This window comes from Balaenoptera acutorostrata, chromosome 21, assembly GCF_949987535.1.
Source record: "Balaenoptera acutorostrata chromosome 21, mBalAcu1.1, whole genome shotgun sequence".
Classification (NCBI taxonomy): Eukaryota; Metazoa; Chordata; class Mammalia; order Artiodactyla; family Balaenopteridae; genus Balaenoptera; species Balaenoptera acutorostrata.
This window is the reverse complement of record NC_080084.1, coordinates 24,979,180-25,005,610: the sequence shown is the minus strand read 5'-3', so window position 1 is coordinate 25,005,610 and position 26,431 is coordinate 24,979,180. Positions and strand designations below refer to the sequence as shown.

General features: G+C 42.2%; 1 protein-coding gene across 5 annotated transcripts in view; it reads right to left on the bottom strand.

Annotated features, from left to right (window-relative positions):
- Positions 1 to 26,431, bottom strand: part of FAT1 (FAT atypical cadherin 1) — a 124,483-nt gene that overhangs the window by 7,085 nt on the left and 90,967 nt on the right. For all 5 annotated transcript variants that reach the window (XR_009006494.1, XR_009006495.1, XM_007173985.3 and 2 more), the window contains exons 10-26: positions 19,254 to 23,321; positions 18,487 to 18,683; positions 15,832 to 15,985; positions 14,792 to 15,025; positions 13,535 to 13,924; positions 12,053 to 12,267; positions 11,656 to 11,793; positions 9,303 to 9,446; positions 8,544 to 8,741; positions 7,322 to 8,123; positions 7,046 to 7,177; positions 5,507 to 5,664; positions 4,410 to 4,872; positions 3,569 to 3,722; positions 3,305 to 3,415; positions 1,198 to 1,829; positions 353 to 490 (exon numbers count right to left, since the gene is read on the bottom strand). Coding sequence is in view for 3 of the 5 variants with exons in the window: in XM_007173985.3 (XP_007174047.2) it covers positions 353 to 490; positions 1,198 to 1,829; positions 3,305 to 3,415; positions 3,569 to 3,722; positions 4,410 to 4,872; positions 5,507 to 5,664; positions 7,046 to 7,177; positions 7,322 to 8,123; positions 8,544 to 8,741; positions 9,303 to 9,446; positions 11,656 to 11,793; positions 12,053 to 12,267; positions 13,535 to 13,924; positions 14,792 to 15,025; positions 15,832 to 15,985; positions 18,487 to 18,683; positions 19,254 to 23,321 (8,328 nt within the window). In the remaining 2 variants the exon portion in view is untranslated. The remainder of the gene's footprint in view (positions 1 to 352; positions 491 to 1,197; positions 1,830 to 3,304; positions 3,416 to 3,568; positions 3,723 to 4,409; positions 4,873 to 5,506; positions 5,665 to 7,045; positions 7,178 to 7,321; positions 8,124 to 8,543; positions 8,742 to 9,302; positions 9,447 to 11,655; positions 11,794 to 12,052; positions 12,268 to 13,534; positions 13,925 to 14,791; positions 15,026 to 15,831; positions 15,986 to 18,486; positions 18,684 to 19,253; positions 23,322 to 26,431) is intronic.

Here is a 26,431-nt window from a genome sequence, read left to right as displayed (position 1 = left end):
TCCACATAACTTCTATAATAGTCACTGTTGTGGAAAAAGGTCAAACTGAAATTAACCAATCAGACAGACATTATCTTTCAATTAATTATATTTTCTTCCTTATTACTGATCAGTTGCTACAGTTCCAATACCTAAGTAAGCACTAAGAACATTTTAAACATTTTCCCTGGTTGGAAGTTCATGCAAGGCTGTCCAAGGTACTGTCTAACTGTGGTCCGAAGTGAAATGTGAAGACCATGTGCAACCAAACCAGGGGCACCGGGTGCGTCTACATTATTGTGCTGCGTCGCGTGAGCGGGGCTGTGGACGGCGAGCAGGGGAACCCGAGCATCTCAGATGCGCGTTCACTCACCGTTGTCGTCACACGACTCCGACTGGAACGAGCTCAGGGACTGCACTTCACACAGGCTCTCCCGGGCACTGTACGCGTTAGAGGGCTTCTCCTCCAGCGGTTTCTTGGAGAGACAGGGATCAAGATCCACGACTTTAGCTAAGAGGAGGAGACGACAGACAAACCGTTACACTCCATGAAGGCAGAGACTCTGCTTTCTTCCCTGCTGTATCCTGACGCAAAGTGAGCGTGACCCACAGACTGCCTGGGATTTGTTTAGTGAAAGAACATCAAAAGAAAAAACCAGAAACATCTGGAAAACAAAACCAAAAACCTACAAGTATAGCTTGCAGACTCACAGAATAGAAATTCGCAAAAAACCTGCCAGTGGATACCATTAGACAACCTGGGGAATTAAAATTTTATTTGAAAATGGTACCTATAGCTTTTTTCAAAGCATCAAATATATGTCAGGCCACTTAAATACTGTCACTTCCTCTGGCCACGTTAGAAAAAAAATCCTACTACGCAAATGCCCTCCCAATTTTTTTGTCATAAAAGTCCCTCTAAATTATAGTTGAGAACCCACATCAATTACAAAGATAAAATGATCTTTCCAGATTAACTGGAACACGACTAGATTCAATTCCTAAATTAAAATGACATCGCAGCCACAGTGCTCAGCCAGGGCTGGGGCATCAGGAAAAGCTTTCCAGTCATCCCAGAGCTCTACAGAGTCTGAGCACATTCACCACTAACAAAGACTCTGCAGTTTGATCTGAACCACCAGAAGCTCTGGCAGAACTTGTAATCTCTCTGTCCATCGCTCAGCTACATTTTATCAAGATTTACAAAGTCGTTCTTACTATCATAGTCGAAGTCCCAGTTCGGCTTCTGGATTGAGTCGCTGTCAGAAGGAGAGTTTGAAGGAGGCGGCGGAGGCAGGTTTGGGGCCACGCTGCAGACGGCCACGGCTTTCCGGTGTCCGTGCACAGACTCGGGGTTAAAGGTGCTGAATTCGGGGTGCTCGGGTATAGCCGATCCTTCGAAGGAGTTTCGGTCAAGGTTGTTTCTAGAGTCGCTTGGAATGCTTGGAGTGTAGGAGATAGGACGGACAGGCACCTGGGGTGGTACGTCGGAGTACATGTTCTTATTTAGCTTTGAGTCAAAATACGGTCTTTGCAAGAAAGCTGTGCTGGGTCCCAAGTGTTTGTCCTCAGGTTTGGGCTGGTGTTTCTTCTTTCGACTGATCATCTTGCGGCAGAAGACAAACAGCAGCACCAGTAGAAAGATGCCCGCTATGAAAACCACGATGCCGATCCCCTCAGCCAGGCCGATGTCCCAGGGGGTTGACACGTACTGGTTCGGGGTGACGTCCTCACAGTGTCTTCCTCTGTACTCACGGCTGCAGTTACAGTGGTAGGAGCCGTGTGTGTTCTCACAAAGGGCCCCATTTCGGCAGGGGTTGCCAGCACATTCGTCAATGTCACTCTGACACCTGCCAAGACAGCCCAGATTGAGGAGAGGCCTTTGCAACAGGAGCCAGAATGTGCCAGGCCTATGACTCTTAGAGACTAACGGCTAATTCCTCCTTAATAAGATCCACCCAAAACAGAACCAAATGTATGACACCCAAAAATACACTACTGACAGCAATAACTACACAAAAAACCTTTCGTGGAGTAATGAATCATTTGATTCCGTACTCTGTACATTTGGGAGATAAACATTATGCCAAGTCAATCTTTAACTGCCAGTTTTCTAAGGATTCAACAGATTACTAAATCAAACTCATAGGCTAAACCTCAGTTTGTCTTGATTTCTGATCCAGAAATTTAGAACGTGCATGATAAATGTATTTCAAAAGACTAGGTTAAATTTCTCAGAAAATGTTCCTGTTTGGAAAAATGACAGCTCCATAAAGCATGTAAAAAGGCTAGACAAGTCTGTCTTCTGTTTTTATATGCTTCTCCCTGTTGAAAATCTCCCTCAGACCCTCACCCTTACGGACTCGTCCGCATGCAATCCCCTCACCCCCGCCGCCCGGCCGCCCGCCTTCCCAAACGGGCATATTCTGCACCTGCGCAGATCCACCTGCCACGTCTAACCCTTCCTCTTTTGACAAAATGTATCTGCTTAACATCCCCTGTACTCACCTAGCATTACAATTTTGACTACTGAGACATTTTTGTTAAATATATTGAGTATTGTCTAGAATTAAAGTAGACTCACAAATGAAAACCATGTGACTGATGGCAAAGTTCAAGACCACAACCACTACTAGAGCAAAACCTTATGTGAATCTCCGCAGGCAGGTCGTGCTTCAAGCCTTCTAACAAGACTGATATGATGGTGAAGGCTTTTCTACATGTACAGCACTAGGCACTTACAAGTAACAAGCACTGAGTAAGACTTCACCAATTTGGTTTAAAAACTAAGGTGAAATGGCATCTGGAACTAAAAGCCACTTCTTTCAAGGTCAACAACAGGCACCTTAGTGCCTCGTTTTCTTCACCTGGAAAATAACTATCACCTCTGAGGATTACGGAAGGCTCACAGAAGATACTGAGAGAGTGGAAAAAGATTTTAGATGCTACATAAATGATGAAAAAATGACATCACTCTCATAGATAGGTAACAACTCCATGGGTGTCTGCTTTAAAAAATACAATCTTACTCATTCTGCAGTTACTTCTGCAAGCACCCATACATTCTTTGTTCATAAATAATGTTTTTAAAGTATAGAAGCATTATATATTGAAAGCATATAATATTTCAAGCATTATAATATTATATTCATTTGCTCAGTATTTTCTTAAAGAATGAAAAGATAAATTCTACAAGGAGCCATTATGAGCTCTGAATTCAAATCCTGAAGCAACATAGTCCAAATTAATGAAGTCTTGTTGCATCTGCTGATCACTGGGAAACTACAGAGAGGTGCAAATACAAATCTTGAAAGAAGCCAGTTACCTTTCTCCCCTAAAACCTGAGTCACACTGACAGACAGCACCATCCAAACTGTCAAAACATGTTCCACCATTTTTACAGGGTTCATCTTTGCAGTAGGGACTAAGCTGGCACCTAAAGAACAAGGAAAAAATAAACATAAACCTAATACTCCTACTGTAAACAAATACAGCAGAACGGCAACAAATGAATGTATTTTACACACATGATTACATTAGAAACGTTAATGTTAAAATTAACTATGAAAGCTAAGAAAAATCTACATACCTCTGACCAGTATATAATCCTCTACACTGACAAAGGAAGTCTCCATTGTCCACAATGCAGGTGCCACCGTACAGGCAGGGGGTGGAGGAACACGGGTTGACGCCCACCTCGCAATAGGTCCCTATGTACAAGGGACTGCATTTGCAGTAATAACCTAAATCAGCAAAAGGGAACAAAAAGTCCTATCGTTCAGTAGCTCAAAAAAATAAGTCTCAGTATATTCGTTTTTACTTTTAAGTTTAGGTGAAGATTTAGCTCTCTAAGACCTGTAAAACCTAGTAAAATTCCCATTCCCTCTGGGTAAAAAGTTGTCTACTGCTGGTATCACCAAAACACAAAGAACTGAAGAGAGAACTCATAACCAGCTCTAGTTCACCATAATTCACGAGGGGTCCAAGGCCTTCTGGAAAACCACTCCTACTCCCACCTGGAGCGAGCAAGGCTAGCAGTCCCCTTGCTGGGCCACTGGATAAAAGGAGGCCTCAAGAAGAACTACGTGGAACCAGTGCTAACCCCTGGGTCAGTGTCCGTGTGGCCGGAGAGGAGTTCGAGGTCAGCAGTGGTTTCCTGTGCCTACTGGTGCAGAATGAGACGTGTCTGGAAACACGAAGCAGCGCGGCCGCAGCTCAGCGGGAGAGAAACCGTCCCCTCCAGCCGCTGCTGGGATGCCTTCAAAATCCCGCTCCGCTAGAGCATCACGTGTGCTACTCAGATCCCATGCTGGCTGCAGGAGCTGACAAAACTGACTGAATAAAAAGAGGAAGAGCAGAAATACACGGGGAACGTCCCCTCAAGCGCCTGTGCGGGTAACGTTTAAAGAAGGCTCCCTTGTGAAGCTTACCTCCAGTGGGTGAGGGGTGGCAGGCGCCTCCGTTCTGGCAAGGGCTGCTCGAGCAGTCTTCCGTAGCTGTTAGCAAGCACCCAGGAGACACGTCCACCGATTCTTCAACGTGTGCGTAGCTCCTTGGTTTGTTATTTAAAGGGAGTTCCTGCCCGTTCAGATAAATGGAGTCCATACAACCCCTGAAACCACTGCCAATCTGGGGGCTTCTTCCATGCCGTGAGCCCTGCTGACGGATGTGGCCACCGAAAAACACGTGGCTGTCCAGGTTGAGGGTTTTCAGCGTCCCCGGGGCTGTGCCTGACGCGGTGTGGACCTGGTCTAGAACCAACCTGGCGTAGTTCCCGTTCACTTCAAGAGACACCGCGTGCCACAGCCCATCGTTGACCTGGATGCTCTGGACAGAGACGATGCCTGGGCCGCTTCCACAGTCGAATTTGTACTGCAGCCTTCCGTTGTGGATCTATGACAGAAACAATCACTGTTCACGTTACTCTCACGGAGTCTTCACACACAGTCTCGGATCATGTTTGGTGACTGAAGGAAGGAAGTGAGCCCTCGCGTTTAAGTACTACAGAACACACGCTCGTTTGTTCATTGTACAGATAATAAAAATGGACCTTTCAAGGATATCAAATTTCAACTGCGTATCCTAAAGGCGTCGTGTGACTAATAATTAACTGTACTGAACAACCAAAAATAGCATCAGCTTTTATCAGAAATCAAAAATGAATCATGCTAAAAAAAAAAAAAAAAAGTAGGCAAGCTAATTATCACTTCAATCATATGTACGACCTTTCTATAAAATCCCTATAATATTACTAAGGTGTAATATCACTTAGAGTTTGAATGTAACAGTCACAGGTACCTAAAAATGTTTGTAAAAAAACCGAAGTAAATGTCTATGTCACCGCAGAGCAAAAAGAGCTTTTCATTCTACAAAACTTACGTGTAAGTATCAATGAACCATTTAAATGAATAACTCAACCATTTCATTTTGTTTATTCTTTTAAAAAATGGACAACCTGAACATAAAATGGAATTCATATTTTTAAAGTCTCCCACAGTCTGAGGTACAAATATGCACCAACGCTCACCTCCAAGATGCTGTAGTCCGTCCCGCGGGCGTACATGACGACCGCGTGGGGGGAGTAGGTTCGCAGCCTCATGGTCAGCTTCATCTCTAACTTGTTTTCATTCTCCACTAGGCGATACTTCACGAAGCTGTTTCCAGTAAATGTTACGGATGAACTCCCTGTGAATCACAAAGAGGAAAAAATAAATCAGAATCAAGTTTAAGTATTTTTATAAGTGTGTCCCCACACTCCCGCCCTGACTAATTCAAGTTTTGGATCTCTGATTATAACATTACAAAACGCAATTCAATGGGAAATGTCTACTTGTTTAATAAACAGCACAGCACAACTGGATCTCCATTTGCAGAGAATAAGTTAGACTACTGTATCACAGAGAAATGAATTCTAAGATAATAAAAGATCTAACTAGGAAATACCCATTATAAAATTATTAGAAAGCAGTTTAGGAAAATACATAGCCTGAAGGTGGTTTGGGAAACCTTCTCAAGCAAGACATAAAACAATTCCCATTCTACAAAAAGGATGAAAATAATATCAATCCAGAGATGAAAACTGTTTTGTAAAATTATGCAGAAGTGACAAAATAAAAATTAAACAAATCAAAAGATCAATAACATAACAGACAGCGTTATGCAGATGTTACTGCTCAAAATACACAAAGAGCTCCAGAGCTCCAGACATTACAGATAAGAAACAGAAAAATAATCCAGATAATCAAGCAAATAATAGGAACGGGCCAGTCACAGAAGAGGAAGTGCTAACAGGCAATGAACAAATGAAAAGACTGTTTTCACAAGTAGCCAGAGAAATGGCAATTAAAATAATTAGATATCATTTCATGCTTATTAGATGGGGGGATTTGTTTTTTAATTGAAAACCTTCAATATTAGCAAAGGAATGGGGAATGAGACCTTCACACATGACTGGAAGAAACAGGAACTGGTACAACTTTTGGGAAACTAACATAATGGTGTATCTAAAAATTAAAAGTGTAGTTCACCTTTGACACAGTAAGTCCTAGTTTTACAATCTGCTGTACAGAAATGAAAGCGCCAATATTAAGGATACACGTTTAAGGATTCTTCTTGTAACATAGGAGAACATACACTGAATCTCTACACGTAAGCACCATTTTGAATAAATGATGGTATAGCCATGCTACAAAATGCTGTACAACTATTAACAAGCATTAGGACTTGGCAAGATGCTCATAACAGAGGAAAAGAGGACTGTGTTAGATGTAATCACTCCTTAGTTTCTTTGAAACAAAAAAAAAAGATGTGAAAGGAAAAGGGTAATATATCTGTACATATGGGACTGTATGTTTATATGAGCTCTGATGAGAGAGGAGGAGCATCGAACTATTAACTCGGGAGGAGTTCAAGAGGAAGAAAAAGCTACTCCTTTATTCGCCTCTACGTCTGACTTGTTATAATAAACATACTTTACAATACTTTTCAACTCCAACAAAGAAGAAAATAAGAAACTCTGAAAGTTACTTTTTTAAATAAAAGTACTCTTAATTATTGAACCTCTCACCTGGGCACTGGCCAAACTTGCCACCTGGACAGACGCAGGTGTATGTCTCCTCTCTGGGATCAGTGACACATTCAGATCCTTCAGGGCACGGACTGTCTTCACATCCATAATGGACAGGTGGGCATTTTCCCCCTTTGTTTTAAAAAAAAAAAAAAAAGGGCAGGGGGGAGAGCTAATTAATAGGAATTTCAAGAAAACGATGTTTGATGTATAGCCTTCAAAGGCTGCACATGAAATGACCTGCACCGCCTACTTCCACGTGCGTATGTGTGTTACCTGTGCAGAGACACACAGCTGTCCTACGGTGGCGCGGGGTCACAAAGCTCAGTCTGGCCGTGCTATGCGTTGACATCACACTTTCATCCACGGACACCTTTTCGTCACAGAATCTCCAGGGGCAATCCAGCCCTGCACAGAGCTTCCGGAACACGTCCAATATCCTCACACCAATGATCTCCTCAATATCCGTCACGGAAGAATTAATCTTGTGCAGAAGTTGTTTTGTTGAGACCTGGGCGCTACCTGATTTCTCTACAAAAAGCAAGATGTCCAGATGCGGATGAGGTTCGGAGGGCTGCAAGCTAACGATCTGAATGTCATTCCTCCTCACGCCCAGGATGTTCCGCAAAGCTCGCTGGAAGTTGCGCCAATAGTCACCAACGAACTCTTCTGGGGTGAGGTTGGCAAAGCGGACGGCCATGGTCTGGTTCAACATCTCCTGCGTCACTTGTCTGATGTGCACCGTGACGTCAGCCGTGGTGGTAAATTTCCCGTCCGTTACACTGACGTTGAGGAGGTACTGCCCTACGTCCAGCTTCTTGTGGGCTATCAGCTTGCCCCCCGTGCTGGAGACAGAGAAGAGGCTGCCCATTTGGGGATCGAGGCTGTAGGTTAACGTGTCATACACGTCTTGGTCTGTCGCGTGGATCTTCCCAATGACACCCCCTGAGTACTCCTCTCCAAAAGCAGTAATGAAAATCTCTAGTGGCAAAATTGCAGGAGGATAGATGCTCTCTTCAATGACTCTAATGTCAATGTATGTCAAAGATGACAACTGAGGCTTTCCATTATCTGCCACCTACGAGAAAAGGGAAAAAAAAAATCACCTTCGCCTATGTTGTCGTTTACAACTTCTTAATAAAAATATATTTACATTGTTCAAGCTCTAAAATATTACCAATTGTTAGATATTAGTTCTCCACGTAAGAAGTGTTATCAAGGGACAGGATAAATACTTATTTCTAGCCCTTTCACTAATTTACGTTGAAATTTAGCTCTACCAACGTCTATGATAAAGTAACCCAATGAGTAAATAAGCCCCCACGAAGTGCCATGGGATAAAAATGAAGGTCTGACCAGAAAACCAGAAAAAGACTGTAATTCTAATTCAGTTTTGTCTTCTCATGCAATGTAAGCTGTTTACACAGAACAAGATAACCACCAAAGCAGCTCTTATCCATGAGCCCACAACAAAATCATAAAGAAAGACTGTTAATACCTTAATGTGCAGTAAGTAATGATCTTTCACTTTCCTATTTATGGCAGCTGCCGTCAGGAGGGCTCCCTGCTGGTTGACTTCAAATGCCCCCTCCTTGTTTCCACTCACAATGCTGAAGAAGAAGGGAGGGCCATTGTGGGAGGAGTCCCTGTCCGTCACTGCCAGCTGCAGCACGCTGAACCCCACGGGCTTATTTTCCTGCAAGAGTAAGAGAACCACACAACTTTCAACAAAACCCCGTCTCATATGCAAGTTTTCTATAATATGAAATTTACAGAAAACAGAGACGCTACTGCTCCATTTGGAAGGAGAGAGAAGGGGTGGTGGTGATGGGAAGGAGGGGAGGGAGGAGAGGGTGGGAAAGGAGGGGGCTGGAGGGGAGGGGGCATGTGAGAAGAAAGGTGTGGGGGAAGTGAGGGAGGGGTGCCAGGACGGGTGAGGAAGGGGAGGTGTTTGGAGGAGGAGTGGGAGGGAGGAGGGAGGGCAAGAGGGGCAAGGAGGAAACGCAAGGGCAGAAGATAAGGTTAACAAATCAAGCTAGCGAGAATATCTTAAACATCAAAGCACAAAAAGAAGAGATGACAGCATCTTGGAAATGCTCATCTTTTAGTATTGATAGAGACCCCTGTAATGTCACTGTTCCCATTTTTCTCAAAAGTAGTCTTTGGAAAAGAAAGATACTTCAAACGAACCACTGAGGCCAACAAAAGAGCTTATTTCAACAGGGGTGCGTGCAGTGAGGCTTGGGCCCAGGATCACCTGGATGATCAGGCTGTAGTTGCCCCTGGAGAAGACGGGGGCGTTGTCGTTGACATCAGACACATCTATGTTCACAGTGGTCGTGGTGACTCTGGGTGGACTGCCGTTGTCCGAGGCCTGCACGGTGAGCGTGTAACCTGAAATCTTTTCGGGGAGAAGATAACGAGAAGCGTGTCCATTTCCACAAGGCCCAAGCGCAGGGTTCAGCCTGAAGCGTACCTCTGATTACTGGAGGGGCGGATCTGAGGGCCTGCCGTTCCCCGTGTCCTGCAGGCGGGCAATTCCCTAGCCTACAAACAACTGATCTGTAAAATGTAATGTATCTGCTCAACAGAAAAAGTTACTAATAGGGATGAGAATCTCCAATGCTTCTCAGAAACGTACTTGTTCCGTTAAACTGTTCTAACTTTGAAAACCTGCAGATCTATTAACAGAAATTAAGACAGAAAAGTAATACAAATGATGAGAGAAAACATCACATATGTCGAAGGCTGCTGCTTTACTAGCGGCGGGGAAGGCCACTTTCCCTCCGGCCCCAGTGTGACTCTGAGCCAGAAGCAGACAGACAGCAAGCTGCCTCCCGCCTCGAGGGCTCTCAGCACTCCCCTCACCCTCCCCATCCATGTCACTCTTGGATTGTAGTCAACCGTCTAAATCTCCCAAGATCCTCTCTTCGGGACTTCCTACAAAAGAAGGTGGATTAAGTGAGGTGGCCTCTCTTCCAGGACAGTTTCTTTTAAGCTCTCTCTTCCAGAATGAGCAGTGAAGAGGCCAGGAAGCTGGCTGAACCCCAGAGGACGTGCTGCAGAATGTCAGTCCTGAGAGACGCTCCGACAAAAAGAGGGCGACGTAGCTTGGGAGACTCTCTTTTGCTATCTCATAATGGACGTGAGTATACTAAAGGATCTGAGAAGTGTTTCAGTCAAAAATACTAAGTTTTGTTCTGCCCAGCAGTACTGCAATCCTAAGCATAACAGTCATGCTTCCTAAACTCTCGGAAAGTCCCCGCTCAAAAATAACAGGTCAGAAAAGGAATTAAAGAATGGACTCTGATGAAATATCTCAGCACTATCTCCCCAAATTCCTCTAATCTTGGATTTACCCACTATTCTTCTGAAATTACAGTCTTTATTATCATCGATGCCCTTCGAATTCCCCAAACCAAGGCTGTTTCACTTCTCCTTCACTTCATTACCTCTGAGGCAGCTCCCCTCCTGTCTGTGAGGGCAGATGACTAAGTGGATGGATGGACGGACGGATGGATAAGGGGAGGGAGGGCTTGCCTCTCTCCTTATTCACTCACTTTCATCTCAATACCTCAGATCACTTCCATAATTATCTTCAGAGGCATGTGCCATATCTGTATTTCCAGCTTTCAAGTCTCTTAAGTTTGACTAAAATCTCTGAATACTGGCTGAAGAATTTTACTTGAATATGCCACTTTCCTCTACAAATCAGCATACTGAAAACCACATTCAAGCACCTCTCCCAGTGCTGAGTTTACGCCCTGTGACCTCCTATTCGTCTTTAATGGCACTACCCAGTCACGGCAAGACTGAAACACATCGAGTCATCTGCCACCTCTGCTTTCTCTGGAGGGCCATAGCTGAGCTCTGTGGACCCTAATTTTTCCTCTACAAAGTTTCCGCATTTGTCTTGTCATTCACTCGTCATTGCTACTTTCCCAATTTGGGCTCTTGTTGTTTCATAACTGATTAACTGTCACTGCTCCTCCCACCTCTGGATAACACTTAGACCTGCTGTCTTCAGAAACCATCTCCTGTGCTGTTACACCTGGGCTCACAGCGTCAGTAACCACCTAATGCCTGCAGTGCCACATGGTCCTGGTTTTGTCTGTGGCCTGTCATCTGTTCCTAAAACTCTTCATCTATCTTTCCTCCCTCACCTGTTTGTATGATCACTCTACTCCAACACAACTGAACAGAGTCACCTAAATACACCCCACGTCTTCCTTCCTCCATCCTTGTTCCCCCGGTTCCTCACAGGGAATTCCCTCCTCTCAACACTATGGTTTCCTGAATCTCTGCTATTATTTAAAACCCAGCTTCTAGCTCCATGAAGCGTCTCAAAACACTGGTGCCAACAATAACTTCGTCCTGAATACAAACTTATTATCCAAACTTCACATTAGTATGAAACACATCACATATTCTGGAGATCTTCATACTACAACTGCTTTTCAAGTATTTGTATCTTGCTTGTCACTTACTGAGAACAAGGCTGGTTCTCCCCTTTTAACACTTCCCAAAATGTCGGCAGAGGTGAATACAAGGCACTTCTATCTACTGGTCTGATAATCTGCAAACAATCTACGTCAGATTTTTCCACTTACTGTTTCCCGGTCTAGAAGTTTGGTCACCTTCACTTCTCCCCTGGCAGGGTCGATTGTAAATGGACTTCCCTGATTGCCGTCTATAATTGAATAGTGGATGTGGCTGTTTGAAGGTCCATCGGCATCATCTGCCATGACCTAGAAAACATCACACTCTGGTTTAGGAGATAGATGAGGGAGGCACTCAAGTCTACTAAGCACATTTCTGATCTCAACAGCTAGCTGTGTTAAGGCAACCATTTATAATAGAGTCGGTCACTGAACAGGCCAGCAAAAGACATTTCCCTATCTTCAAATTATCAATATTTTCAAGTAAGGCCACTACAAAAACTGGATCAATCTCACTAAAAATTCTTGCAAAGACCCAGGAGAAAACTGTAGGGGAAAAGATACGCACCGTAATGACAGACTGCTCAAGAACAGCATCTTCACTGATCACTGCCGTGTAGGTGTCTTGGCTGAACACTGGGGTATTGTCATTGATGTCTGTTACATTGATGTTCACAGTTGCAACGTCGCTCAGTGAAGGTGTACCCCCATCAGTGGCTTCTACAGTCAGGTAATACTCATGAGAGCTTTCATAGTCCAGATGCTCAATGATAAATATGGCCCCTGAATAGAAAATCAAAATTACTTGCGATGCTTTAAAGTGCCACCACATTCTCCTCCTATGACTAAAATTTTCAGTTCAACTTACCATTTATGTATGGTTTCTAATTTCTTAATTCAACAATTAAAACATGAATTTGCCCATCCTTGGAACCTTATTTATTTCTCTTAATTACTTTCCTGATACTCTTTGTGATATGTGAATTGCTTTCCTGGTCAGTACTCCTTACATCCCCCTGCTATAAAAATGATAACATTTCGTATCTCTTTTTAATGATAGTTTACTACAGACTTTAATGAAATAGAAAACACAAAAATTCTGTTCTTTGGCTTTTCGTTTCCTTTTCCTTCTCATACTTTTTCTTTTACAGAAATGTACATCCTTTTAAAAAATCTCCAGAATAACTATTTATATCCCGTCATGTTTAAAAAATCCTTTTTTGGTTTAATAATTCCTTTAACGTCTTTCCTTTTAACTTCCTTACAGTCTACCCTACATAGAGAGTCCTAAAAATAACAATTTTATGATATGTGCTAAAAATACATTTTAAAACAGCATCATCACACACCTACCCTTCATCTGGAAGTCACATACAATTAAATACAGCTGGAATGGAGCAATTTTTTACAGAGCAATTTACTTACAGCTATTTTAGATGACAGATTAACAAGACTACAAAAAGTATTTATGCAGCCAGAGTCAATAGCGCCAATGACTTCTGACCTTGTTGGCAGTCACTCAGTAAGTGACTCAGTCCAAGTACTTCGATGGTTGTCTATAACTGGCATAAATGAAGAGATCAATTTAATGAATTATCAGATGTCCCCTATTGAAACTAAGATCAAAGAGGTCGAAACTGCTGTTTCACCTGAGAAGCTACTTCACATGAGATCCACGTGGGCCATAAAAAGGAGCCATTCCGCAAAATCTTCTACCATCTTCAATTCTTTACCTTTACTGACTTACGACATCTTACATCTTTACTAAATTACTAGAGTATGATGCTTTCATTTTCTATTTAAAGTTAATTTGCTTATAGTTATAATGGATAAGCCAGAAATGTATTTTATTATGTAGAACTATAGTTTAAAGTCTTCTAAACCACTCTGAATCCCACGTATGATAACAACACAAAGAAAACTTGAGTCTTCTTCCTTTTAGAGTATCTGTTGACAAGGTATGACCTGTTTTTGTACCAGGTAAAGTGCGGAGCAATCTAGCCTTTTTTGGCAGAATGAAGGGCTTCCTCTCGTTTGCATGGTAGGTTACCTGTTTTAGAATCTATGCTGAATTTCCCATGTTCGTTTCCACTTATTATCGAGTAGGTGATTTCTGCATTTGCTTCAATGTCCCTACTTGCTGCATACACTTGAAGAACTTCTGTTCCAATGAGAACATCCTCAGACACTGTGGAACCATATTCACGGTATTCAAACACGGGTGGGTTGTCATTTATATCCAAGACGGATACAACAACAGTGCCGGTAGCTGTCAACCTTCTTGGCAAACCATGATCTACAGCTTTCAAAGTTAGAGTGTATACTGCCTGTAGTTCTCTATCCAAAGGCTTTTCTAACTGAATGATTCCAGATAATTCATTAATGGAGAACTGTCCATCAGCAGAGTTAATCAGTGAGTAGGATACCTTCCGATTCAGTCCTGTCAAGACATGACATCATGTCAGAATGTTTTATTTCAAGAAACGTAAACAAATTTTTTTTTAAATCCAGCATACATATGAAAAAGCATACATTGGAAAATGCCAATATACATTATTTTAAAATTCTTATGACTATGACCTTAAAAATGTAAACTTTAAAATGAGCAACTTGCTGAGTTAAAACAAATATAATTTCATAGTCATCTGGCTTTTTAAGACTATGTTATATAGGAACTTACGCTCTAACAGCCAGCAGATCTTTAAAAATAAAGCCTATTTATCATTTAGCTTCAGTAACAAAGATTCATTTGAAAAGCAACATTTTTGGTATTCTTCAGATTCTTCAGTATTAGAATGACTGAAGAAGTTATTTTTATTCTCTGCTATCAAAATGCTATGAATATATATCTTAGAGTCTTATTTTCTCTATAAAAAATTGGAAAGGTCTGTAAAACTATAACAATATACTGTTTGCTTCTGTTATGTTCCTACGATACTAAATCTCTGTCACTAATGCTTCATTCACAAAAAATAACACTTCACTAATTAATTCAATGGGACATAAAAATCAGTTTATCTCATCACGAAGCAGAATTTTAGGGGTACCACAGATACTTTACAACAGTAAGTTCACTGGGCACAATTTTGAGACTTCAAATATTCATTAAAAATGAGTTCATTATTCTGAAGATTTCATTCCATTTTTAATGCTAACACAATTTTTAAGGGTAACATGACAATGGTGAGTTATTCAACATGCATGAGCTAGGGTACATTAAAGGGGCTGAATGTGGAATAGTGTTTTAAAATAGGCTCCTCCGGTCACAGTGCATAGTTTGAAGGCAAAAGCATCATCTGGGCGATACCTGCATCCACATCCGTGGCCTGTACCCTTGTCAGGAGCGTGCCAGGCTCTGTGTTTTCAAACACGGTGATGGTGTAAGGATCAGCAGAGAATTCGGGGGCGTTATCATTCACATCCTCTAACGTGAGCACAATATCAGCTTGACAGAATCTTCCCCCTCCATCCGTGGCCTTGACCAGAAGATTATATGTTGCCTGGTCCTCGCGATCAAGGGGGGCTAATGTTTTCAGTTCACCTAAAAACAAAAATAAATGGGCTCACTTGAAATTTAAGATGTGACTGCAAGAGCACATCTTTCTTCCCCTTTTCTCTTACATTTATAAAATCTGAATAACAGCCTTCCTTTGGAGAACAATTTTATTAGTGCCAGAGTCAACAGCTGTGGGAGCCCTCAGAGAGGGAGGTTTTCAAACCCTGCCAGGTGCTAGCCCTAAGCCATAAATATCTCCAGGCCAGGACCTCTCGCATTATATACAATGCCAAAAAGCAAAATAGCTGCCAATTTACCAAATCGAAAATATTTTTAAATTGACTCAAAAATTAGATTCACATGTTTATAATTAATTTGGGGGGAGCTTAATAGAAAACTGTTACTTGACCCCCAATTTTAACAAAATATAAATTGAAAGAGAAAAACAATCCTAGAGGTTTAAAGTAAAATACCACTCATCATTTTAATGAATAAGCTAAATTATAAATTTATGGTCACAAATTCAAGAAAACAAACTATATATAAAATGGATAAAGCAGAAAGTTTGAGACATACTTTAACTTCTGAGTTTTTTTTAAAAAAAGGTGATATAAAAAGCATAAATTTTAAATCCTCGGTTCAAGTAGGTGATTGTTGCTGTTAATTTTTTACCTCACTCCAAATTTTACACATTGAATTGCTGTTTACCTTTCTAAAAGATGCCATTTTTGTAGCAGGGGAGTAAATTTTACAAGAACAAACTGTCATTTCAAATTTTCCATGTGATCCAAAACCACCCATGTGTGACTTTGTTGGAACACAATCAGTTTTGCCCCAAACTCTACCTTTACCTGTGTCTGGATTTAGTTTGAATTTTTCTGCACCTGGACCAAATAATGTGTAAGTAATTTCAGCATTGGAACGGATATCTGCATCTGTAGCAGAGACCTGCATGATCAATTTCCCAGGAAAGGCATCTTCTGGAATCGTGTCCGAATATAAAGTCTACAAAGATTTTAAACAACACTGTTAACGTAAAACATTAAAAGGTAACATGACTGCCAAGGGAGTAACAGAAATCATTTAACTTTGGTCACAGAACACATGGGAAATGACTAAAACTAAAATCCAAGGAGCTTTCAAAACTATTTTTCTTACAAAACATTTAAAACAGAGAGGATTCATATAACAGTTAACAACCCCATATGCTGAGTCTGACCTGACATTTAACCTACAGAATTCTGAATACTTTGTCTTTGATTTGGTTTCATATTTAATTTAATTTAAATTCTTATGAGAAAATAAACATAACACTCCATTTTTACCTAAAAATTGGAGAGAATACAAGCCTGATACATTACGTCTAATTTCCAATACAGGAATTTATTGTTTGCAATCACTCTTAAAACACCACCAAGTAACTGCATTTGGGAGAGAAGTGAGCCTCATGTCACGGGAGAAAACAAAGGTTATCCAAGGCCACCGGAGAGTGGGGCAAGTGACGCTCAGGCCAGGGCTCTCTTCTGCCCTGCTCCACCCCGTCTCTCTTCAAATCTGACCTGATTCTCAAACACAGTGAACGGCTGTTTCCAGTTCCAACTATTTAGAAATCCATGCCGTAAACCAAAACATAAGACAAACAGATAAGACGCTGTTAAATTTATTTTCTTAATATGAGCTCAATTTTAGGTGAACTATGACTCATGAAACAGGATATTTTGCAATACTGATGATTTCAAATGATCTAGTGTCCTAATTTTATTGATACCAAAGGTGATAGGAAAAGTGCTGAAAAACAGCAAAACACACACATTTAGTTTCTGTAAGATACATCCACACGCGCACACACACATAATCCTCCTTCCATAAATCACTGTCACCAAAACCAAGGACTGGAATGAACTCCTCATCCCTCGGGAGTCCCGCTTTCCCCCCAGCTGAATTATTCGTATCCATTTCCCCAGAACAGCTCTGCTCCTCTGCCCGCCCAGCTACACACATCTCGTGCCGACTGCGGTGCTCTCCACCTCCCCGTCCCTCTTCCAAGTCACCTGTTCCCCCACCCAGCCTTCCCTTCACCTACCACACGCTTCTTCCTTCTTTTTACTCCCAACTTCCGTCACTGGCCAAATCTATCTCCTTGTTAACACACACCCTTTAATCTCCTGAAATCAGGCGTCCACCCACATCACCGCACTGAGACTGCCGTCTCCAAGCCAGTCACAGAACCCAATGGTCTGTTTCACTCGGTCCGCTTTTTATCTCTGTCACACCTCTGCTCGCCATCCCGCCTCCTAAAAATTCTCCCCTCCTCTGCTCTCAACGACACTGTGCTGGCATCTGCGCTCTCTTCCTTCCGCCTTCTTCCTCTCTCGGGGGATACCTGTCTCTCCTCTTTCCCCGCCTTGTTATTATCCTCTCAGATGAATGCAGTTACCAGTTATCCACAGAAGCTGCCAAGTTCACATACCCATCCTCCATCTCGCTAACTCTAAACGTCTATAAAAACACATTCAAGTGAATGTCCCGTGATCTTAAACTGAACAAATCTGAAATGGAATTCAGCATGCTTCCTCTAAAACCAATTTCCGCTCCAGGCTCATCTTTGGTCTTTCTCCCAATCACTCCTGTAGGAAACCTAAGGTCAATCTTGACTTAACTAACATGCTTGTTGCGATTCACGGCCAGGGAGGACCAAGTGCCACCAGTTTTCCCGTTACAGCATCTTTCGTCCTTCCGTTCCCTGTGCCTCTGTCCACTCCCTGTTATCCCCACTTTCACACTTCCTCAGCTAAATGGAAACAATGCTACCAGACTCAGCTTCTCTCAGGAACTCCTGGAGTACGTCATCTCCACCTTTCACGTAAGGAAGGATTCGTTGGGTCCCAGCTCCCTGGAACGCCCTCCGTAGCCCCTCTCACCCAGTTTACCCTCCGGCCCCAGTGCCCTTCCATTTCCACTCTTGGTGATCTCATCACCACCTCCCAAAGGCTGAGCTTTTCCTCATCCTCCAGGTGCGGGGACAACTCCCGCCCTCACCGAGCGACCTCAGGTGGCGCAGCTCTTCCCCGGTGCGCACCTTGTGCTCATGTTAAACGGTGGGCTCCACAGGGGCAGAAGCCACACGCTTCACCTCTGGGTTCCTCTAGCGTGTACAGGTGCAAGGGCCCCAAATACGGTCTCTTGGAGCAGAACAGAGCTACCTCACCCCCAAATGAAGGGAATCCTTCCATGAAAACGTAACAGAGCAATGCTTATATACAACTGTAATCCTGTCCGGAATTCACAGTATTTTGAACTAGGTTTTTAAGCTACTTAGCATCCCCCAAAAGTAGTTCTGAAGCTAATCCAACTCTTGCCCCATTTAACCCTCACCTCGACTTAAACATAAGAGATTACAACATGAAACACATTTGAATTACTCTACAGCACCACGTGACAGTCCTTCTGAAAGGTTTAAGAAAGAATTCTGAATTCATAATATATAGACTTAAAGAGTATCCTACCTTTTCACAAATGGGACTGTTGTCATTTGCATCAAGGACTTTGACTTCAACTATAGCTTTTGATGAGAAGGTCCCATCAGTTGCTGTGATAGTCAGCAGATAATTGTCCCTTTTTTCCCTATCTAGAGGTTTCTTCACATAGACCTTCCATTCATTCTGTATATTTTCAATAGCAAACTGCCCCAAAGGATCCCCTCCTATTAAATCAATGGAAGGAGATGACAGTCAAATTTGTTGAAATAAAGAAAGGAATAACAGGAGAAATAAATTGTACAAAAGATACATAAAATTATGATTCAAAAGAATTAAGTTTTAAAAAAAGTAATTACACTTAAATTTATTTTATTAGCTTTCCCATTCACTAACGCCCCCACCCAAAACCCTCAAAAAACCCCAAAAAACAAAGAAAGCAGCACTAAAATGTGTATTTAAACACAGCATTAAGCCAAATAAAATTTCAAGACTATCAGTAACACTTTAGCCTATATTGAAACTATAGATTTTTAAAATTATAATATCTTTTTTATACACTGTGTATAAAGATCAACAGAATGAATCATAAAAATCAAAATCAGCCTAGTGAAACAACTACTGGCTTTGCTCAGGCAAAGAACTTGAAACATAGCTTAATAGATGTTATTTCTACTTATTTTAGATACACTAAAATCGCCCCTTTAACTCTCAATTTCCATAAAGTACATATCTCAGAATTTATACTTCTAATACAACTTAATTTTAAATTAAACCATTCACTTTAAACATGTTACCTGTTATGTAATATGTAACTTGTCTGTTGATCTCTTCAGAATCAGCATCCGTGGTACTTAGGATGGCAATTACGCCCCCTGGTGGATCATCTTCACTCACAGTCCCTTTATAAATCTCTGCCGTGAACCGTGGGGGACTATCGTTGACATCGGTGACAGTAACATCCACAATGGCTGTGGAGGAGAGCTGAACCTTTTCACCATGATCTGATGCAACCACCTTAATCTGATAACTGTCTCTCTTTTCGTGGTCAAGTTCCTTTAGGGTGGTAATCCATCCTGTTTCCATGTTAATGGTGAAAGATTCGATGACTTCTACACTTTGTGACTGATCTAGACTATACATAACTTGGCCATTGGTTCCTGAATCTAGATCAGACGCCCTGATCTGGATGACTCTGCTTCCCCCTGGCAGGTTTTCAACAGTAAATGCCTCATATGGACTAGACTCCAAGACAGGGCTGTTATCATTTGCATCTTTCACTTGGATACTAACATCTACAGAAGCCACCACCTCATAGTCATCATGAGTGCACCTGGCAAGTACGGAAAACTGGTACCACTTAGTTGTCTCATGGTCCAGACCCTTCTCCAGTTTCAGTCTCCCACTCTGTCTGTCGATCACAAAGAACTCATCTCTATTGCTCTCAGGAGTATTCCCTTTGACTAGGCTGTAAAGGACAGTCTCGCTATGCTCTGCTCGAATGAGATCTATTTCTGTTCCAATAGGCACGTCTTCTGAAACTGTATAGGTGTAAAATGGTTCTGAAAATCTTGGAAGCCGCATTTCTGGTGGAAGTACTTTAACATAGACGGGAACAACAGATTCTTTGGGTGGAGACCCATTATCCACTGCTCTGACAAAGAAAGTGAAGACCTCATTTTCTAAGCCAATTAAGCTTTCTTTTGTAGTTATTATGCCAGACAGTCTGTTAATTTCCAAATTCTCTTTAACGCTTTCAGAATCTGCTTCAATGGCATAGGTGACGTCGGCATTGGATCCCTCATCAGCGTCACTGGCAAGGACTTTGATGACTGATGTCCCTTTGGGAGCATTGGATCCAATATTCACCTCAAACTTGGTTGCTCGAAACTGTGGTGCATTATCATTGTCATCTGTAAGGATGACGTTAATGGTGCAGAAAGCAACTTTTCCGCCAGTGTCCTTGGCCATGAAACGAACTGGGATTACTTTTTCCGCTGGGGTTTCTCGATCAAGTTTTTCTAAAGTAAAGATCTGTCCTCTCTCATTTGTGTAAAACCTGTCTTTGGCAAAGTCATTTACAATATGGTAGGTGACGTGACCGTAAATACCCGAATCCCGATCAGTTGCTTTAACCTCGGTCACCAGGGTGTGCAAGGGAGCATTTTCAGCGAGCTCCACCTCATATTCGTTCTGAAGAAAAATGGGACTGTGCAAATTGCCTCCAATCACACTCACATGAACCTGAGCTGAACTCCTAAAAACTCCGTCAGACACAGAAACCTGAAGGGTGTACGATGGCTTCAGGGCATGCCGGCGCAGGTTTGAGAGCGTGATGATCCCCGTCCTGCTGTCAATGACGAAATTCTTATGATCATTGCCAGACAGAATGGAATATTCCAACTTGTCTATGTCTGAACTGTCCGCATCATAGGCTTTTACACAGGTCACAAAATGCCCATGGGCAGCGTGCTCGCTAATTCTGGCTTCATAAATCTGTTGGTCAAATAGTGGTGGGTGATCGTTGAGGTCGGTGACATCCACTGTGACAAGCACATCGCTGCTCAGAGGAGGCATGCCGCCATCAACAGCCCTTACAAAAATCTTGTGCTGCTGGAACTGCTCATAATCCAAAGTCCTGACCAGTGAAATGAGGCCAGTGCTGCTGTCTATGTGAAAATGATCATGACTCTTGCTATGATTCCCAAACATATGGTATGAAATCCCTCTGTTTGGTTCTGAGTCAGAATCTGTTGCTCTGACTTGAACCACGGACGTTCCAATTACAGACGCCTCGGACAGGGTGGTGGCATAGGACTGCTGGGCAAACACGGGAGGGCTGTCATTGATGTCGTCCACGATTACGTCCACAAAGACCTCGGCGTGAGCACCGGTCAAGGAGTCAGTCGCTCGGATGCTCAGTTTATATGCTGGGTGGGACTCAAAGTCCAGAGGCGCTATGACATTGATAACTCCGGTGTTGAAGTTAATAGTAAACTGGCTGAAAGGATCGCCGTCTGTGATGCTATAGAACACTTTCAAGCCCTCTGGACTGTTGGCTTGTACGTGGACAACGGGGCTGTGCATCTGGACGTTCTCTGGAATCTCGGCGCTGTAGAAAGGCTTTTCAAACACAGGCATGGCTTTGTTCATAACGGTGATGGGAACTATGACTTCAGCCGAAAAAGCTGGGTTTCCTCCATCTTTTGCAACCACTGTGACGAGATATTCTTTATTTAATGTGTCAGGTTCAAATTGTTTTTTCAGTGAAATTTCCCCTGAGGCTCCAATTTGGAAGTGTTCATGGTGTTCCTTGAGGTAGTAGTGCACTTCCCCGTTCCTGCCGCCGTCTCTGTCGATGGCCGTCACGTAGCGAATAACATGGCCCACGGCGGTATCCACTTTAACAATGGCGTAGTAAGGCAGGTTGACAAACACCGGTGCGTTATCGTTCTGGTCTTCGACAATGACCTTTACAATGACATGGGCCACTGCTGAAGGCTTGTGTTCTTGTGTCACTTCCACTACCACATCAAAGGTCTCCTGCTGTTCACGATCAAACGGTATGCCAGTGGTCGACAGAACTCCGGACGTGCGGCTGATTTTGAATCTGCGATCTGGGTTGAGGATGTGATAAAACAGGGGCTCGTTGATTGGATTCCCGATAGCAGTTATGACAGCTAATCTTCTGGCTTCAGTAGAATTCTCTTTCACTACTGCAGAGTAGAAATCTTGGGTAAACTTCAGCTGACTTTCTTTGCTTTCTTTCACATTAATTTTCACAGAGGTTAAGCTTGCAAATCTGCCATCAGAAGCTCTGATAGTTAACTCATAGCGGCTCCTCAACTGAGTTGTGTTTTGTACAGTTATAGTACCAGTCTTGTGGTCCATTAAAAACTTCTCCCCGATGTTGCCTTCGGTGATGGAGTACATTAACTGTGAGAATGCACTTGAATCAGCATCTGTAGCATTTACTGTGATGACCTTGACTCCTTTGTATGTTGGCAACAAAAGAGATGCTTCATACAATGATGTGGAGAACACAGGAGGGCAGTCATTAATGTCAATAACATGGATAGTCACGTTGGCTGCATATTCAGCGAATAAACATGGTGTTCCCATGTCATGAACTTGTACAGTGAAGTGAAAAGTACTTGTTTGTTCATAGTCCAAACTTAGTACTGTATGAATAGCACCAGTGCTGGAATCAACAGTAAAATATTTGTGTATAGCTGGTTCAACAATGTGATAAACAAGCAAAGCATTTGATTCTTTATCAGCATCAGTGGCTCGAATAACTAATGGGACATTCCTGTCTGTTAGGACCACACTGTGAATTGAAGCTGATTCGCTAATGAGCCCCGTATATTCTGCCTGCGTAAAAACTGGCAAGTTGTCATTTTCATCCTGCAGATGCACTAGAACGGTTGTATTCGTAGACAAACCAGCCATGTTAGTTCCTTGTATTGTCAATGTATAAATGGGCAAAGTTTCAAAATCCAAAGCTTTCTGAGTGATGATACTTCCAGAATGTGGATTAATATCAAAGGCATTAGCTATATTTCCATCTTTTATTTCATATACCACTGATGACTGACTATGGGCTGTAACCATTCCGACGAAACTCCCAATGCTGATAGTTTCACTAATTTCAACAGAATACTCTTTTGATGTAAACTTGGGAGAGGCGTTGTCAGCAATGGTGACAAAGATACACACAGAAGTGATTTCACTCATTGGCGGGTTGCCTTTATCTATAGCTTTTACCACTAAGTCATATTCCACTTGGTTACTTCGATCTAATTCTTTGGCAGTTTTTATAGAGCCCAAGATGGGATCAATTGTAAAAGAATTTCCAATGTTTCCTGGGAGGAGAGAAAAAAGTATGTTAGAGAAAAATACAAGGACCTATCAACATTCGAATGGAACTTGTTTTATTCAATTTGTCTCATTTTTATCTACTCTAAGGGCAAACTTTTCTGAGTTTTGTCTATAAATTACGAAAAGAAACAGAAGCAATATCACTCTGTACCTAAAGCCAAAAGTCACTCTCTCTGGTTGAATCAGGAATGTGTTGTGGAAGGATCTGGTTATCCTTCCATAAAGGAGTTTAGTTAGTCATCTCCAAGAGTCCCTCAAAACCCCTTTGGAATATATTTATTTATCACTTGCAAACTCTCAAGAATCTTACCCACTATGAAAGGGAAGACTTCAATTAAATTTAACAAACTTAAATAGAGTTGGCCCTTATTTTAAGCATTCGGGGAATTGATGAATAAGCCTGTGTGTACTCTGTCCCACTTTATAGACTTTCAAGATTTCAGTAACATCCCCTGAATTTTTTCAGGTCAATTTAATTTCTAGGTGAGTGGTTCTCAACTGGAGGTGCTTTCACCCAGAGGGACATTCAACCATGTCTGGACCCCTTTTTGGTGACCACTACTTGTGGGGAGAGGGTGCTCCTGACCTCCAGTGAGTAGAGGCCAGGGATGCTGCTAAACATACTACAGGGCACAGGACAGCCCCACAGCAAAGAACTTTCTGGTGCAAAATGTCAATATTGCTGAGGCTGAAAACTCTTAAGATTGTTTTACTTGCTTTTCTTTAGACCTTTTCCAGCTACGTTATGTACATGTATTTAGCTGCAAATGCAACTCCACAATATTCCATAGTTTTGTGCCACTTGAGCTCTTCCTGAGGAAACTAGGAGTTTACTACAGTTCCGCAGTTTACTCTCTTTCTGGGTAGATCAAGGCAGTGTGAGGGTCCTCAGATTCGATCCAACCACGAATCCTTCATCCCTTTTCTGTTTTATAAACAGAGTCCAGAATCATTTATTCTAGTCATAGAACTGAATTGATCTAGTCTGAGGAGCTGCCCCAGAACTTGCTGAGGCAGAAGATCATGAAGCTCCCCATGCCTGAGTCTTTAAAAGCTTACTCGACATATTTTAGGGAAAAATAACTTCGAACGAGAAGAAAGAATGCCTACTGATAATTCCTTTAGTCTTGAAAATGTAGCATTTGTTAGGAGTTAAAAGAGAATTCTTTCTTTTATCAGAGTGAATTTACAGTGGAAAAAGGTATAACTTGTTTCTGTCTTAGTAATAAAAATGATATATTCAGTGATTAAAAAGAATCCCTTTTTATAAAATATACTTTTCTTTAAATCTTGGAAAAATTGAACTATTACACTTCACCCAAAACAAAGTCCACTTGCCACTTAACTGCCTTCTCAAATTCTGTGTTCCTCGAGGTCTGCAATCGAGCACGGCCCTTCACAGACCAGAATTACTTGCTGCGACTTGCAAACCAGGGGCTTAACCGAGCATTCCTTTCTCCACATCATTACCAGTAAACACTTCCTCTCCAGCCTTCATTTCCTTCCTTTAATACATTTTCCAAAAATCCATGCTCCTTCTTTCTGAGGCCAGACCCAGTCTGGTTTTCATTAAGTCTGCCTGGCTCTGTGTCCAGGCCCCAAGGCCGTGCCTCAACCTGCAACAGGACAGAGGTCCAGAATGTCTCCAGGCCACGAAGCTCTGAGCCGAACCCTGGCCCACGAACAGGGTCACGCTGCCTCTGCCAGGCCTCGCAGACACTAATTTCCGGCCTGTCTGTACTTACGAGCGCCAGTGACCCCAGTTCTCCCCCACTGTGTTTAGTTGGTTATCGGGATTCCAAGGTCCTTTCTCAGCTACCTTTGCATCATCCCCACTTCCAAAGCTGTGACTGGTTGACTGCTTGGGGGGCTGTGAAAACCTCTGGACAACTGTCTTCATCCCCACTCTTTACTATCCTATGTCTGTACTAATAAAGCAGCTGACCTACCATATTTTATATTCAGCCATCTATATGCATTTCTCTTTTACTTTGCACAGTGAAATCTTAAAGCTTCAAACACACAAGGCCTCACATGGAGGAATAAATGGATCTTATCTGCAATGAGCAGGCCCCTCAATCACGTGAGCACATCCTCATCTCGGAACCACCGGGTCTGGTGGGTCCCCTCCTGGAACAGTCTTCCGCCAGCTATTCCCACTGCCTCTCCATGCACGCGTTCATTCATTCAGGTTTTGCCCAAATGCCTCCTTCTTAGAGAATGTGGTGGTGAGGCCTTCCTTGACCTCCCCATTCAGCATGGCTGTTTCTGTCCCATTACCCTGTGTTTTCTTTACAGCACATATTGTCACTTTGTTCTTATCTGTTCTCCCACTAGGATGTAAGCTCCACTTAAGCATGGCTTGTTTGAGTCATTATTTTATCATCTCTGCCTAGAAAAATGCCTGACACATAGGAGACACTCAGCAAATATTTGTTGAATGAAACAACTTTTACACATGTATGGAAAAGAAAACAAATTAAATACCAAACAGGTTGATCAGCAGCTTGAAAAAAATTAATACATTCATTAAAGTACTTATATATTTATATTTCTACTTGGTTTTGTTTTCCTGCATTTATGCTATACTTCAATCACTACCAACAACCATTTGTTAGATGCGGCACTTCATTTAAAAGTAGTAGCAAAAGGAACGTGTCATGACTAATTGGAAATCTGATAAAAAATTTTTATTAGCAATGTGGCATTCAAAACATTCTTTATTACTTGCAGTACCTCGACTTTGATAAAGACAGCTCTGAGCTTGTCAACGATAACAAGAAGGTTAAACAGGAACACAGCTAGTTAATCAGTATATGGATCCTACCTGTATCAATACATATGCTACGGCAGAAACCATCAGATTTGCAGATGGGAAAGCAACGTCGTATGTATGTGGCAACACTGAGGGCTGCTGAGTGGCTTGAATGTGTCCTTGTCTGATCTAGTAATAGCCACATTCACCAAATATTGAAATATACATATGGCATTTGTGAACAAACTTAATAGGGCAGTGACAGAAGTCTGTACTAGGTTGGAGCCTTAGTCATTCACTGTAGGGGAGATACTGGCTATTTCTAAAAAGTTTTAAATT